At 42.1% G+C, this 16,724-nt stretch overlaps 1 protein-coding gene across 1 annotated transcript in view; it reads right to left on the bottom strand.

Moving 5' to 3' along the window:
* The window catches only part of LOC125096200 (phospholipid-transporting ATPase IB-like), a 659,532-nt gene that overhangs the window by 279,648 nt on the left and 363,160 nt on the right, over positions 1–16,724 (bottom strand). Inside the window, exons 26-27 of the mRNA XM_047722948.1 lie at positions 11,895–12,078; positions 7,836–7,946 (exon numbers count right to left, since the gene is read on the bottom strand). Of these exons, the coding sequence (XP_047578904.1) occupies positions 7,836–7,946; positions 11,895–12,078 (295 nt within the window). The remainder of the gene's footprint in view (positions 1–7,835; positions 7,947–11,894; positions 12,079–16,724) is intronic.

Here is a 16,724-nt window from a genome sequence, read left to right as displayed (position 1 = left end):
TCTGTATGAAAATTCCACCAGGAAAGATGAAGTTAGAATAGAAAGGTATTTCCTAAAAAGAAAACAGAAATACAACATACTACTTAAATTATCTTCTCTTTCTCATATGCTAAACACACATACACACACACACACACGAAGTCCAATAGACTCTGACATGTCGGCCTCTACGAAATGTGTTCAATTGATTATCTATTTATTGAGTGCTGTTCATTTAGTCCTGTCTGGGGGAAAAGTCAGAGAGAAAGGGCTCCTTCCCTTAGGGAAGTCAGAAGCAAAATGGTAAACAGAAATAACATTCACCGTGAAAAGTGCAAGTACTAAATTATACAGGTGCTCCGTCTGAAGGCAACAGGACCTAAAGGAAAGGAATAAGTGAAGAATAAGTTGGAATGAGGTGTCGAGTGTGGTGATGAGCTGACCACTCCCCTTGCTGGGTTGCTTTGTTTCTGCCACAGCACCAGGAGGGAAAGAGAGAGCAGACACCCTAGAATAAGGCCCAGCTTGGCACACAGCATATCCCTCAAAGTTCATATCACCTCCGGAGTCCTTTGCATTGATTTGGTTTTGGACTTGTATTTTTTCTCCCCCATTGGGGAGGTTTTATAGAGTTAGAGACTCAATTTTTAAAACTTCAGTGCCTAAATACTTTTTTTTTTTTTTTTTTTTTTTTTAAATGCTGGATCTTTAGAATGAGCCTTTCAGGTAAAACAGCTGCAAAAACATCATTAAAAAAGCATATATTGTCACATGTAAAAGGCAGCAAACAAGAGTCTATTTTTATGAAGTTCAAAGTGATGGTTTATCTTGCAGGGGACTCCCTCCAGACTGTGAATACTTCCCTGGCTTTGTAACAACTCCTCCCTGTCACCCCCACCCCCCAACCTTTGGCTGGTAAACTCCCAGCTCCATAAATGGGCAGCAACTAACTAGGCTTTGAGAGAGCATTCCTAAGCCCATGAGCAGCCAGTTCTGCAGCTATCTTCCTACTGAAACGTAAAACCCCGCAAACTACACTTCTTCCCTGTTGTTTACCAAGGGCCCGGTGACTTCTGACATTTGTCATGGAGCTGGAATAAACAGAGAGCGGTAAGTGGGACAGACAGGTGCAGGCCTCTCTCTGGCATGCCAGCCTGACCCTCTCCTCCAGCCCCCCTCACTTGCTGGGCTCCTATTCATCACTCAGGGCTTGGCTCAGTTCATCCTGTCAAGCTGAGGCTTCCATGGCTGTAAAGCTCTGCTTCCGAGAGTCCCCACTGCGCACTGCACGCTGTCTTCCTGCAAGCCGGCCACCCTGTACTGCAAACTGCACTCTAACTATCCAAGTCTTATCTTCATCCCCTACTTGCTTCCAAGGGCTGGGGCTCAGTCTGGTTCCTTCATCTGGATCCCTCCCATGACCCCAGAGCGCTTAACTTGGAGAATGTAGATGCCTGAGGCGGGGAAAGTACTCTTTAGAATGATCCTACTTCTACTTAATTCCTATTTGCAAACTGCCCACTGGGAAGCCATTCTTAAAACAGTGTTCCTGCCAACATATTAAAATTATAATTATTGCTCAACAGCTATCAGCTCCATAGTAGGAACCACCCAGGTGATCACTAACTCAACAAGCTGGGATGTTCTTGGAAAGGGTTGGGCACCAGACTTCTGCACACAACCATCAAAGCACTTCTCAGGCTGAGCACATCACCAACCCCCTCCCCCATCAAATGGGGAACTTTGCAGAGCTTATCCCAGGGCCCCTGGCCCCAGCATTCCTCCTGCCACAGAGTAGGCAACTCCTGCATAAAGCTTTTACTAGAAATGGCCGGCTTCGTATCTGATGAAGTCACAGTCTCTACAGATAGGTCTATATGTTGACTGTGATTTCAATTCACACTATTAACAGGCTTCCGTTAAGCTCATGACTCCAATCTAGCCCCATAAAAAAGGACTTTTTATCAGAAAATATAAAGCTGCCTCTGACAACAAAGATGCACAGGACAGAAGGGAGAAAGAAGCTTAGCTATCAGGAATTTTGTCTTCTATCATAAAGAGATCTCTTACATGTCAAGAACGAAATACATTTTTTTGAGATGTATTTAAGTTGTGCATTATAAGCAAAAAGGGGAAAAATTATCGGATAGTATTTTAAAGTTTTAAAACATCTACTTTTCATTGATTTTAGCACTTAAAGCAAAATCTACCCAAAGCTAGGGCTTTCTTTCGCCATTTACAATGCAGTCTGGGTCACTCTCAGGAGATAGATGCCAATTTAGAATATGGCTGAGCAAATACATGGTGGCTTTATACATTAACACATTTAAATTAGGCCCCCACATATAAGAAGCTAGTCAGACAGAAATGAAAGAAGGGGCTGCCCATAAGTAATTTACATATAATTATTTTCAAATGATAATGATCTGAAAAATGGAGGGAAAAAAACCCCAAACCTGTCAGAGGTTTAACAACAAAAAAACTGTAACACAACTAAAAAGATTACGTATATGTTTTCAGAAAAAATAAACTCAAAGTCCTTCTCTGAGAATATTCTGGATTAGAATGGCAGTTAATGCGGGAATTCATTTTACTGTTTTAGTTTTAAGACATAGGAAACGAAATGCTGGTAAACCTTATGGAGTATTTTAGAGCACAGGCTTTTGTTTGTTTGTTTTAGGCTTGTCAGATACTGAGAAGACTTAAGTAGCTTTCAAAGAAATTCTGTTGGTTGGGTTGCATTTGGTCTCAGATTGCTGTGGTTTAAATCTCTGTCTCATTCAGTGATAATATTTCCAGACCTCCATGCTAAATATGCATCCCAGTTCCTGGCCAGTATCCCATAGCAGTTTAATGACCCCAAGAAAACATTAGTATTTCTTATATGCAGTGCCAAAAAGACAAAAAAGACACATTTAGACACTCTAAATGTATAAAATTCCCACTTTTTCACACCAATACCTATATGTTATGTTATTTTCTGTATAAGGAGCCACCAGCAAATCATCATAATTTCAAAAGTCTCATCTCTGTTTCAAAGATGATTTGGTGTCTTTTCTTTATGTTATACCAAAGTTGATAAGGGGTCTGTATCATCATTCTCTGAATTGCAGGTTAAATTTGGGTAACTTCCCTATTGTTTTCCTATTTGCATTTTATTATCACTAAAATTTTCTCCATTCCAAATAACCTTTTCCTAGGGGTTCAGAAAGTCTGTGGAACAAACTCACACCTAGTAAAACACTTTACATGCTGAGCCTGTTTATGCTTTGAAACTCTTTGTTATGTTTTGTACTCTATTCAGGAAATTCTGAATAACAAATGCCTAGTTTGTTAAATAGCTTAGGAACTTTAAAGAATTTAATCGACCCTTCTCTCTTTGGGGCATTATCACACGAGCGTTACAGGAGGACATCAAAAATGTGTAGGAATATTTCTGCAGTCTTTACATTTAAGGTAAATTCCTCCCATTGTCAAAATCAAAGGGCTTTTAAAAATCAGTCTTTCCTTTCTGCTTATAAATTATGCTGGGAAATGGTTACATAATGGTCACGATTCAGGCCCCAGGTTAAAACTACAAAATTACATTAAAGGTCTCTGCTTATCATCTGTCCTACCTAACTGACATACACATTTTCTGAAATTGCCTTTACTGTGCCTATTCCAGAATGAAAAAGGAATTCCAGCTTCCAATAGCAACATCTAGTTATTTAGATGCCCCTCATTGGCCACTTATATATCCCATCCAGTCCTATCTCCTTGCCTTCACTAACTTTATCCCTTTTCCTGCCCCCCACCTCAGACCCACCAGGGATGTACCACAGCTAACTGGCTGACAGGAGACCCCCGCCGTCTCACAAGACCTTGACATTCTGCATGGTCTAGCCCATGACACAATTTTACCTTCTGAGAAATGTGGTCTATGTGGTCACAGCCACAAAACTTAGCATTTAATTGCTAACACAAAACAAAACTACATGTCAAATTCGTTTTTCAAACCTTCAGTGAGCTCTCCAAACAATATGGTCTGGCTATACATTTTTGTTTCCCTCCATGTGACTAAAGCCACAAAGTGCTTGTGATTCTCTTTTCAAATGTTTTTAGCATTTTTTTAATTTTAGTAAAATGCACACAATATAAAGTTTACCATCCTAATCATTTTTAAGTGTACATTCACCCTGTGGGCAACCATCTTTGTCATCCATCTCCAGAAACTCTTGGTGACACTCTTGTCATCTACAGGAGGCAGGCAGAAAACTGCCAGTTAGTTTCTAATAATAAAATCCAGTTTTAATTTATAGAACTGTATGCCTGATGAAGGGGTATCTAACTATGTATTAACTGTACTTCAGTAGTTCTGATTCAAAACAGAATGAGGAGGGATGCAATGGGAGATGAGGCTGGTGACAGTCGGGATCCAGAACACGAGGGGCAGGGGCATGAAGGGCACACGGGCATTTCATCAGGAGCCACAGGAACCTTGACAAGTCCAAGGAGGATGGTGGCACTGCCAACACTGCTAAGCACCTATGTTCCAGAAACTACGCCAGCCACTGAATCACTCACATGTGTGTTCAGGAAGCTCATCCTGGTTGCACTGTAGTCAGTTGATGGGGCAAAGCTAGCGATCTTTGCTTTGTGCGGGTAAGAAGTACAAGATTAAGGCAGCAGTGGAGGAAATGGAGAGCCAAGGTTTATGTATTTTTCATTTTGCCCATTGATAGGGTAGAAACAAAATCACAGTTTCCATCATTTTCTTCCTATTTTTTAATCACTTGCACCAATGGTTATTTCAGCCTTAATAAATTTTATGTGACACATCAAATAGCATGAAGGTGGTCAGCAACAAGGAACCTGAGGTACAGATAATAATCCATAAACCAGATCATGTGTTATATATACTCAAGGCACCATGATAGTAATGCTCCAATTAGATCACTATAATTTTGGTAGAATAATTATGGCTGCTTCGAGGGACAGCTGTTATTCCAAAAGGCTCTTTGTGGGTAAAAAGGGAGAGGAGTCGAACACTTATCAATATAAGAATGGTTAAATATGGTGAGAGCTGTGAAGTGTGTAAACATGGCGATTCACAGACCTGTACCCCTGGGGCTAATAATACATCATATGTTAATAAAAAAAATTAAAAAATAAAAGAATGGTTAAATAGATTGTAGGAAAACATGCTGTGAAACGCCAGGCAATGAACCCAAATGTAGTCATGGGGATGATTCCCCAAATACCCTGGTAAATATCATATCAACTGCAGAACATATTACAAAGCATGAGGACATTTATGTTAAAACATTCGTTTGTATATGTAAATGGCTCTATAATCACAGGAAAAGGTCATAGAAGAATATAGCCAAGAGGGCTGGGGATGAGAGCGGATGGAGCTGTCAGCTCGCCCTCCATATTGGAGTGAGACTAGAACCACATAATCCTTCTGCAGAAAACTCAAGTTGTATAGGTCAGTGTACCAAGGGAGCAGGTCGTATTAATTACAGGCTTATAGGTCGTCCATGAAATCTTTATTGGTTATTCAAATCATAATGATCCTCATAATAATAGCCAAGACTCGATCAGTATGTGTGTGTGTGCACATGCCCACTTGGGCTTTTTTGAGATGAGAACATACTGGTTCTTGCAAAAGGTTTCCCTTGAGTTACAAGAAAACCATTGAAGAATACAATTTAGTCTCAATGAGTTACAAGGTAACCTTTAGAATGTGAACTATTCATTGCAAAGGAGCAAATGAAATTACAACAATCTTTGATCTTTTGGTTCAAAACACACTAAAATACCATCCAAGTAGAACTTTCCTGTTTTTAGAGTTATATTTGAAGTGCATGTTAATGTCACAGAGGTTGGGCGGGTACTGAGTCAATGCTCTTTCTGGACTTGGTTGAAGGTTTTGCTTTTTCTTGATTTTCAAGTTAAATCTCCTCAAAATACTAAGCAGAAGACAGAGACCAGAGTGGGAGAGAATTTACGTAATTTTAAAATTTTATCCAGGATATTTTTAAAGCCTGTTTATAAAAGATTATGTATAGCTGTGGTTTAGCTACAATTGAAAAATTAATTTAGGGAACTCACATGGCATTTTCAGGGACTCATTCCAAATGGAATTTTCCAGACAGACAAAAATTATACTCTTCTTGTCCTTAGCCCTCTTGAAGTTTAAAAAAAAAAAAAAAGGCTAGATAGGAGGTGTAAATGACTAAGAAGGGCCCCGGAGGAAGCTCTGGGAAGCTAAAGAGTTGGGAGCTTCATGTAGAATGTCTTGATAAGAAGTCTAGACTATCTGTAATTTGCTGATTTTGAGGAAAACCAGATTATTAAGAAATCCTATGAAGCCGACTACTACAGTAGGAGCTGAAAATGCATGTGGGACTTGGGATGGCGCGTGGGAGCAGGGATTCCCACACTCCTTTAGTCCACAGCACTGATTATCTATGACCCCATGTGACATTCAGGAGTGACTGCTATCATGGAGACCAAAAAAAAAAAAAAAGCCACAGAAACAGGAGGACAAACATAAATTATTTAAGTGCCAAAAAAAGACAAAAAATGTAAAAATGCAGACAGGAGGAAGATAGAAACTACAGAATCCATTACATGTAACATCAAGAAGTTCTCACTCGGAGTGGACTAAGTCGAGTATGATAGCATGAGATGAGCAGACAAGGCAAGGAGGATGCCCTTTGTGCAAGTTAGAACAATGCACAAATGCGCAAAACTCAGGAAAACTACTCAGTAGTAGTTTGGTTAAAGACTGAGTGATGGGAACGTTTATGTTTTACGTGATTATTCAATAGGAAAGAGTAGACAACTGGGTAAAGAAACGTTCAGTCACAGTTCCATTAGTGAACCACTTGTTAAATTCCCTGAGCTGCACATTTTAAAGGACCACATAAGATAAAGTTGATGAATGTCTTGGTTATTATTTCCACCAAGAGTTGAGAAATCTGACACAAAATAACTCCTAACAGACTGAGATATTAACACCAAATGCAATTAACATTGCTTTCCTATTTCTTTACAGAGTGACCGCCCGCTTCCTCTTTTCTCAACACACTTGGAAATCTATTAGTCACGTCGGCCTCAAAAACCACACGGTCTACAGCAGAGCTGGCCTTAAAAAGGAGGCAAGAGGCGGCTGGTCCTCCCAGAGTTTAATGAGAAAGCACCCATTCCACTTTCCCCGGCCCCAGCCCTCTCCTGCTCTAGTCCCTCTAATGAGTAAAATAAGTGTGCCTGCAATTGAATCAACATGCTGAAAACCAGCTTGACAACCCAAGAAGTTCACAGAGATATTCTTAATTGCCTTATTTGTTTACTCCCCACTTACTCCCACACCTTCCCCCATTTAAAAAGTATGTCCAAATACTCCAGAGGCGGGGAATCAATGCTTGGGTAACTTGCAAATGCTATGAGAAACAGATCAGGAAATCAGGCCCTTTCAGTCTAGGAAAGAAAAGAGCAACCAGGTTGCCTGGAAACATGCCCGTGCCACGGAGAAAGCACATCGGCTGCCCAGGCTCTCAGCCACCATCTCCCCTCAGCCCCCCATCTCCCGGCCAAGGAGCACAATGTGAGTGACGACAAGAATAGTCCACAAGGGCCAAGGACACCAAGGCTCCCCACACTGGTTCCTTGGCATGAGGACCTCGATCTGTGAGGTGACCCCACTTCACAGAGGTTGTGTATGTCCCAGCAGGACCTTTGAATTTCACAAGAACAAAATACCTTCTTGCACTTACCTTAAGTATGTGAAGATGCCCTCTGCAAAAACCCCGCCCCCGCCCCCACTCCTCCCCCACCCACCGGCCAAGGGAGAAGGTGGCCTGGCTCACCTCGATAATGTAGAGAACCACGTTCTTATAGAAACAGTACAGGATACACTTGGTCACACGATTGTAGCTCCAGGCGCCATGGACCAGCAGCAGCTTCTCCAAGTAGGAGAACTGAGGGGGAAAAATGGCAAAGCTCAGGAGCGCCCATCCTTTATGAACAAAAGTCACAAAATGCTGTTTGGGGACAGACAAGGTCGTCAAGGAAGCCAGATTCTGCCAAGAACCCGAGAAAACCATACATTTCCAGAAACTATAGGCAGAGCTTTTGGGTCCAGTGAGGACAACTAAACTCTCCTCTTAAATCTACCTTAGTATTTTCCCCGAAATGCCAGTTTGGACATCTCATTGTTATTCTTGAATTCTGTTTACACAAATGCTTCTTAAGGGTCTTAACAGTTAGGAGAAGGTGACCTCTTGAACTGGAAGAAAAGAAAAGCACGGTGGCAACCAGATGCTTACAGTCAATCAGATTTGGTGGTGACTTCAGGAACAAGGGACAGGAACACTCGTGCACCATGACCCTTTTTTAAAAAAGGGATGCACGTGGAGACACGACCTATTTCCACTGTCAGTCTGCACGTTAAAAGCAATTGCATTGCACATGCACACAGATGCTCAGGCACAAACACACAGCCTTACCACTTTGTTCTCCTTTTTTGCTACCACCTAGTAAGGAGTACCCCTTGCTAGAGTGCTATGCAGTCAAGAAAAACAAAAAACCAACAAGTGGCTGAAACTAAGGTGACAGTGATGGAACGGTTATTGCAGTTTGAAATACTGAGCAATATTCAGTAAAATCCCTGAATCCTCTTTGGGGTAGGGGCTCTTTGGATCCCACTTGAATCCTATCGCCTTAGCATTCTCTTAGCCTGGCTTCGCTTGCTGTGTCCTACTTCACAAAGGTTCCCAAAGGCATGAACATGAGCTGGAGGGAGAGAAATGAGGGTTTTTGTTGTTGTTGTTGTTGTTTTGTTGTGTGGACTATGGTGTGCTCTGGCATGAAGGCACCATTGGGGCAAACCTGTTTAAATCCATGATTTCTATACACTGATTGGCCTTGGACCCCACTGACATTTCCCTTGATTGCCTTGAACTAAAACCTTAATTCCCCTCTTCAAAGTCATAGGGCAGTCCTTGGGCTCATTCCCTTGGAAGAGATAATCGGGCTGTATTGAGAACATCTGTAAACTTCAGAAATTCTTTTGCTATTGCAAACTTCCGATTAATTTCTGATTACTTTTGAAATTAAATTTAACTATCAGTAGAAAAGAATGACTGATAGGAAATGTAGTTTTCTTTAAAGAAAACATTTTCTTTCAAAACTTTCTTTCTTTCAAAACATTTCTTTCTTTCAGGTCACCCAATGCGAAAGCCACATAATAATTTCTATTAGCCGTGAAGAAGTCAGCTCAATCCGATATGACATCACATTTCATGAGAAATCTACCCAGGAGATGGGGGTAAGGCAGGTCACTTGACTGCAAACTCCAAAAGCTATATGGCCACTTCAAAATGGCAGGGGTAGGTGCATATGGAAAAATAAAACTCCCCATAAAAGCTCATTAAGGATTCCAAAGGGGAATGGGGAATCATAAAGTAACTGGCTAAACAAATAAAAAGGAAGTTTGCATTTGACCCAGACCCCCTGATGTTAAACTTCAGTGGGCACAAAGAACATCTGCTGGAATCATCCAGAATGACTCAATGTTAGTGGGACAACGATTTGTTTTCAGGGGGAAAAAAATGCATATATCCTAAATCAAAATGCTATTTTCAGGAGGCCATTCCAAAAACCTTAAGAAGGTAGGGGGCGCGAACGATCGTCTCCTGAGGAGAACAGGCAGCTGGGTCCAGAGGACGTGCAGGCTGCCCATGGGCAAGGCAGCAGATCGGGGGTGGGGGGTGGCTGTTAGTCCCAGGGGCTGCTCTGTGGATAAAAGCACAGGCAGGCAGGAAAGAAACAGAACCAGAGTTTTGCCCATTTCATCATTTTTCCCAAGGACTGGGAGCTAAAGTGCTTTCTTCTGTATGTAACCTTTCAGGGCACTGCCTCAAAAACCCAATCAAAAATGTCTTCATCCACGTGCAGTAAAGTGACAGAGTCCAAGACGTTAACTCCAACCAAAGACATGGATCATTTCACCAGGGCGAAGGGATGCATGAAATTGTGGGCTCTCTTGCTTCTAACTGAAGAAGAGGAGGCACAGGGTCTGGCAGAGAAGGTGTAAGGCAAAGAGCAATGCTGCCCTGAAACAGCGGAACCTCTACCTGATCGTGAGCAGGACCACGGACAGGAGAAATGAAGACCCACGGACACGTGTGGCCACCCGTCACTTCCTCTGGCCGTGCTCATTGTTACACCAGTGGGGCAAGAAAACCCCGAACTCTAACTCTAACTCTCTCCTCCTTATGCTTCTTTGATGCTTTTGATTTGAAGAGAGCAATTGCTCCGGATTCCACAGCCTATTACTATGCAGCTTCAATAAAGCAGGTCATGGAATCTCCCTTCCCCAGACATTTTAAAGAAAAGACAGACAAATATTTGCCTGAAACTCCTAGGAAACCTCCAAAGATCCCTTCCAGCCACATGATGCTATAACTCAAGTATTTAATAATGCTGGGTGTATAACGTCTACAGCTGCTGACGGACTACAGGAAGCGAGAGTCCCACAGGCCTCGAGTGGTTGACCTCAGGAACGTGAACGGCAGGTGTGCGGGGATGGTCCCCAAGGTCACATCCAGGTCTGGTGTTCTCTGACCCTGGGATGCTCAGACCCGAGGCAGGTCACCCAATGTGAAGGAGCCCCAGTGTTCCCACCTGTACAATCAGAATTCCTTCCCCTAACTACTTTAGCCATTATCTTGAGGATTTATTTGAAATCAAGATTGATTTCATGTACTTTCCAGAGCCATGAGGATTTTGTAATTCCTCCATGTGTTTGCAGAACCACAAGCTGGGAGGGAATCGGAGAGGTGATCTAATACAGAGCCCCCCTCTGGGGAGGTAGACCCCAAAGCTGCACAGGACCAGCCTGCAGCCCTGGGGTGCTGGAAGCTCTTTCACAGTCCATATGCAGCCCCTGATGTCAGCTTGAAGGGGTAAAAAGCCATCACTACCTGTGTTCATGTGATTAAGGTTAACACATTCTTTAAATGACTAAACACTGGAAGGAGATGAGGGAACCCTAGCTAATGACCAAATGAGCAGGCCCTTTATCATGACATACTGTAATGTATAGACAGGAGGAAATGATCAGTGCCCAGTATGCAGTCTAGATTTTCTGGATGATCAAGCAGGCCAAAAGATCTAGATATGTCACCTGAGATCAGGAGGTTGGCTATTTTCCTTCACTTTTTGGCTCTCCATCATTGAGGAGTAGACATTTCTTTCAGCCTCAAGCCACCTGTTCCGTGACTACAAAGTGCATCAGGAACCTCTGGATGCAACATCGGATCCAGAGGGGAATGGGCTGACCTTGGCCTAACAGCAGGAGGCCGGCTGCTACTGACAGTGTGTTATCGCTACAGCACCCTGGTTATGGCTACAGAGAGGGAAGCAGTTGTAAGCCACTGCTTTCCCCTGACCTCAAATGCCTGAGGGGAGAGCGTTCTAGCACCTTCTAAAAAGAGAACCAATTCTGGGATGGGAATGGTAGAGAACGGATGTAATGAGCACAGCCATTCCTTGGTATGGGACAGCACAGGGAAAAGCCCATGCAGCAGATGTGAAAGCTGAGGATGAAAGACTATCATTAGCAGGATCAGAGACCTATCTGTTAGGAACGATGCCTGCCTGGAGGACAGAGAACTTGGCCAACCTCACAGCTAACAAAAACCACCACAAGAACCAAAACAACTACAACAACCAGGGGTCTTTAAACTGCACAGGATCAAGGCCACAGGGAAATCCGAATACTCTGGTGATTTTGTCTGGACAAACTTCAAAAGGGATGGCACAGTTCTTAGGGCTGGACTGAAAGTCAAGCACCAATCAGACCTTCATGCCCAGTGGACATCTCTGTCAACAGGACAGGACAGCTGGTCAACTGCGCCTCTGACCTGTGCAATGGCATAATCCGAGTTGTTGGTTGCCTGCATGCCTTCATTCCCACTGATTCCTACACCCACGTGAGCTGTCTGGATCATCCCAACGTCGTTGGCACCATCCCCAATGGCGAGGGTGATGGCCTTTACCCGCTTCTTAACCACGTCCACTATTTCAGACTTCTGCAGAGGAGACACCCTGTAAGAGAAGAAAGAAATGATGACTATGTGCATCCTTCCAGGCGAAACAGCTGTAATCTACATTTAGCTGCATTAAAAGGGCAGTTATTGGACCATTTCCAGATTCAATACATACATTTATGCTCATGTGCAAAGAAGTTTTCAGAAAACAGTAGCTTGTGGCTTTCAAGTATTTGCCAACTTCACAGATGAAATACACAAGTCAAAACTAACTTAAAACACAGCCTGTCTGTAATCGCTCTGCCCAGGGGGAACCATGTACGCCAACTCCTCAGGGCCACATGTGGCCCCCCGAACGATAAAGACAGGGAAGCTAGTTAGAGGTCTTAGGAAATGTCTTTTGAATAAATCAGAAAACTAGCACAGACCCCATTTTTGCTTTTCTGCTCAACACATACAACCTAGGGCTGGTAAGAGAATCTTCTGTAAAATCTGCTTTCACGGAAGGGAAAGAAAATTGGCAAGGCTTGAGAAGTGCAGAAAGAGTACCAGAGGAAGAGAGAGGAAGAAAGCCTTCCCCTTCTCCACCTCAGAAATGGAGGCAGTGTCTGAAGGGCAGCTACAGCGGAAGGATTTAAGAAGGGGCGGGGGCGTCACAGGGACAGAAGGTCTACCAAAGCTCAGCTGGGTAGAAGCACAGCCCAACACGGGGAGATACGACTGCCTTTGCCGAAGAGGGGTTGTTTCTGCAAAGGAATCAAAAGAATGTGGGCTATTTTTCTTAGGTTCTCAAGTCATCTGGGAAGAGGACCCAACATAAATCTGTGGGGCTAAAACACAGCAGTGTTAATTATGATGAAGGCTATGTTCAGAGTATGAGACCAGATAATACAATAACTTGAGAAAACTACCAGTACCTCAGGACTGACTTATTTTAAATTCTGAACTGGTAAGCTGATAGTCACTTTGGGAAATTGACAGGTAAACTCCTGAATGACTAAAACATACACACACACGTGCACACACACTGCACACATGTGCTGCACACACAAACACAGTAAAAGTCCTATTGGGGTTTCCCAGAGATATACTGACTGAACCCACATATGTACTGTACTTGTAAACTGGAATAGATACTTAAAGACTTTCTTAGTTGGACTATGACCTTTCATACGGCCTCTGACCTCAAAACATCAGTTTCCAACAAAAACTTAAACTTTACCTTTTATTTACTTTTACCAACCCAGAGACTTGTCTGTGTTTGGAGAGACAGCAAACTGAATTTAAAGCACAGTTACAATGAAAGCCTTTGCTCAAAGAAATGAAAATTAGCAAGTTAGCAAAAGAGAATCAATAGGTTGAAAGGCCTTTAGGAGCCAATGTTATATGATCTACTACCTCTTTTATCATTTTCACAGTGATTTTCAATAATGGGAGTTTATTGCCTCCTGGGACAATTGGAACCACTAAAAATTATTATTATTACTTTTTTTGAGGTTGATAAGCTATGTACTTCAAAGTACTAATTCTGTCCTCCGGGTTAGGCTAGAATAAGCACAACTCTTCTTTCAAATATTAGGAAGGCTGAACTAGAAAGACACCTATCACATCCTTCCTCCATAAGTTCAGTGTCTGCTGGCTGAACTGTCCCAGGTCCCTCACCCATGATTTAACAGGCATGCTTCAGAACTTACAAATAACTTCCAAGTGTGATCTTCCCGACAGCTACAAGCAGAGCAGAACAGAATCACCATCTCCCTGGAGCCGATTACTAGACCTCTGGAATATATACATATCTTAGCATGAAATCACTGGAAGCTTTACGCTGTCCATCACTGACCCTCTAGGCACCTAAGTGTAAGCAATTTTCATGGATAGGGATATTAGCTGTAGCTCTTCCTTCTACATTTGTTCAAGAGCTACTTGGAGCCAAGGGCTGACCTTGACATTCCTCTCTCATTAAACTCCTGACTAGCAGACACAGCTCTCACAATTCCAATCTGCTACACAAATGTAATATCCCATTTCATCTCTAAGCTCAGTAGAAACAGAGATCAAATATATGGAGAAAACAAAGTAGGATTCGAAGTTAAATAACTGCGCATGACCTTCCCCTGTTCCCTATACTGTTTAAACAGAGGAAATAATTCTGAGTTCTCATCTTTCCATCAGTAAAAATGGGAAAATGAGAACCACCCACCTAATTAGATAGTTGATATATTTATGTGAAATCATGTTATCTTGCCAGTGTGAAACAAATGTTATCTCCTACCTCACCTGTAAAACTCTGATTGCTGGAAAAAGAAAATTGGACACATCTAAGAACTATGTACCATCTAACCTACGGTTCCCTGTAAGTAACCTGGGGTACTGCAGTGGCAAATTATTGATTTTCAAGGAAAATACAGCAACATTTCTCAGATAGTAGTACAACATACTATTTCAAAGTAGCTCACAGTTTCGATATCAGATAATGCTACATTCCTTCTTTTTTTTTTTTTTTTAAAGACCATATTTATTTCTTTGAGAGAGAGACCACACAAGGGGCAGGGGCAGAGGGAGAGAGAGACTCTCAGGCAGACTCCCTGCTAAGTATGGAGCCCAACACGGACCTCGATCTCATGACCCTGGGATCACGACCTGAGCTGAAATCAAGAGTCAGACCCTTAACCCACTGAGCCACCCCGGAGCCCTGCTACATTCCTTTTTATGATATCTTGGTGAAGCTGAGTTTTCACGGCTGCTATGATAAAAAGCAAATATAGCTTGTGAAAAACCAACGTGGAATAGGAAATGAGGGACACAGCATTCATGCTTTCTCCAAGGTTTGAGAAGGTGTACAAAGCTTAACAGGTGTGCATACCATAACACCGGCAAATGATCATGGCTATTTAAGGATGAAAGAAAGTATTATTTCCTTCTGGTTATGCGCATTAGTGTTTCAAATGTCTGCTAAGTTGTTAGGACATAAATACTTCTTAAATTGTCTGACCTTCCCTTCCTAACATTATGACTGTTTGGCATTCCTTCTTGGCCTATGGGCTTTGCAAAGGAATTACTGAGACACTAGGGTATGGTAAATGCAGAGAATCTGGGAACCTCCATGTTGATCACTCTCCATGGTTACATCGATCACTCTTCCGAGTACAATTGTTCACTCACTGAAGTAGAACTTTACCACCGTTTAATCTCAAACTCTTCTTCTGTGTCCACAAATGTGTCACAGAAGCACACTGGACAGACACTGAATCAGCACTGGGATCCTTGAGGCTGTGACTCCTTGAGATTCCACATGCCACCCAAGTAACTGGGTAAGTCTCTTTATCAGCTGACCTGAAGTGATATAGAGCCAAAGGAGGTCTACAGGGCAAAAGGAGAATCTGCAAGGTGCAAAGCTTAAGGACAGCAACATGATGCTGTGGGAGGAGGGAAGGGCTATGGTGGTGGAATGGGAAAGCTCCTACATAAAGCCATAGTTTCCTCCGAGGTCAAAGGATTTAGTAATAAGTCAACCAACAAGCAAGTAGCAAGTCAAATATAATCACTACATTTGCCACTCTGGGATTTGAAACTCCAGCAAATCAAGTCATGATTGTGATGACTTTAAGCAAAATCTATGAAAGTCCAACAGCTGCCTTTTCCCAAAAAGCAAGCGTACAGAGAGAACCTGACTGGGGTATATAAACCGAGTCATACCCCAGCATTTTAGAAGCATGAAATTCTCATCAAGGATTTATTATACCCTCAGCTGTGATGCCTTGAGAAAATATAACTCTAGCACCCACAAGGGGTTCAAAACAGATGTCAAACAGTTAATTTCTATAGAACGGAACAGGTACCATTATGCTTCAGTCATACGAACTATTTCAGTATGCCAAGTTGCCAGGAAGCACAAACCAGCTCTTTTTTAAAATCTTAATTTGTAACCTGGAATCACATGCCACACTTAAGTATTCCCAGCATATAATACATTCAAACTATAAAATAAGAATTCCAGACCACATCTGAGCTAAGCTAGGCACTTGGGACAGTTCTATAAACTATTTTAGTGCCTTATGAATAAAAACACAAAATCAAAGATCTTTAATCAACTGGAGAGATATTTTACCTACTTTTTTGGCTAACACAAAAGATTCTAAAATGAAAAATAATTTTTCCTTTTGAGACTTAAAAAAATTCCAAATTCTGGAGTATCTAATTTTATGAGATATGTGTTCCTGAAATTTTTAAAGAAGATTTACTTATTTATTTGAGAGAAAGAGAGAACATGGGTGGAGGGCAGAGGAAGAGGGAAAGAGAATCTTATGCAGGTTTCATATTGAGAGCAGAGCTGAAACTAAGAGTTGGACACTTAACCAACTGAACTACCCAGGTGCCCCTGTGTTCCTGGAATTTTTAAAACTTACTTTCTAAAATTATTTCAAATATAACACTTACGTAGAACCTTTGGTAACTGCTTTTCTAGAATTAGTGATCATGCATGAACTTATCCAATCTACAGAAGTCCTGGTCTCAGAATGAGTTTCTAAAATTCTGAATTGCAATATCATCCGAGCAAACTTAAATCCCTTCCCTTCTCAGAGCTCTGAGGTCTCATTTGTCAAAGAGGGGTAGACCTCTATTACTGATTTATAGAGTGAACTCCACTGAGCCAAGGGAGTCACAAGAAACCTCACCCAGGAGGACCCAAGAGAACTTCAACTA

The sequence above is a fragment of the Lutra lutra genome, chromosome 3, assembly GCF_902655055.1.
Source record: "Lutra lutra chromosome 3, mLutLut1.2, whole genome shotgun sequence".
NCBI classification, from domain to species: domain Eukaryota; kingdom Metazoa; phylum Chordata; class Mammalia; order Carnivora; family Mustelidae; genus Lutra; species Lutra lutra.
The sequence above is the reverse complement of the archived record's forward strand: the minus strand, read 5'-3'. Positions and strand labels throughout refer to the sequence as shown.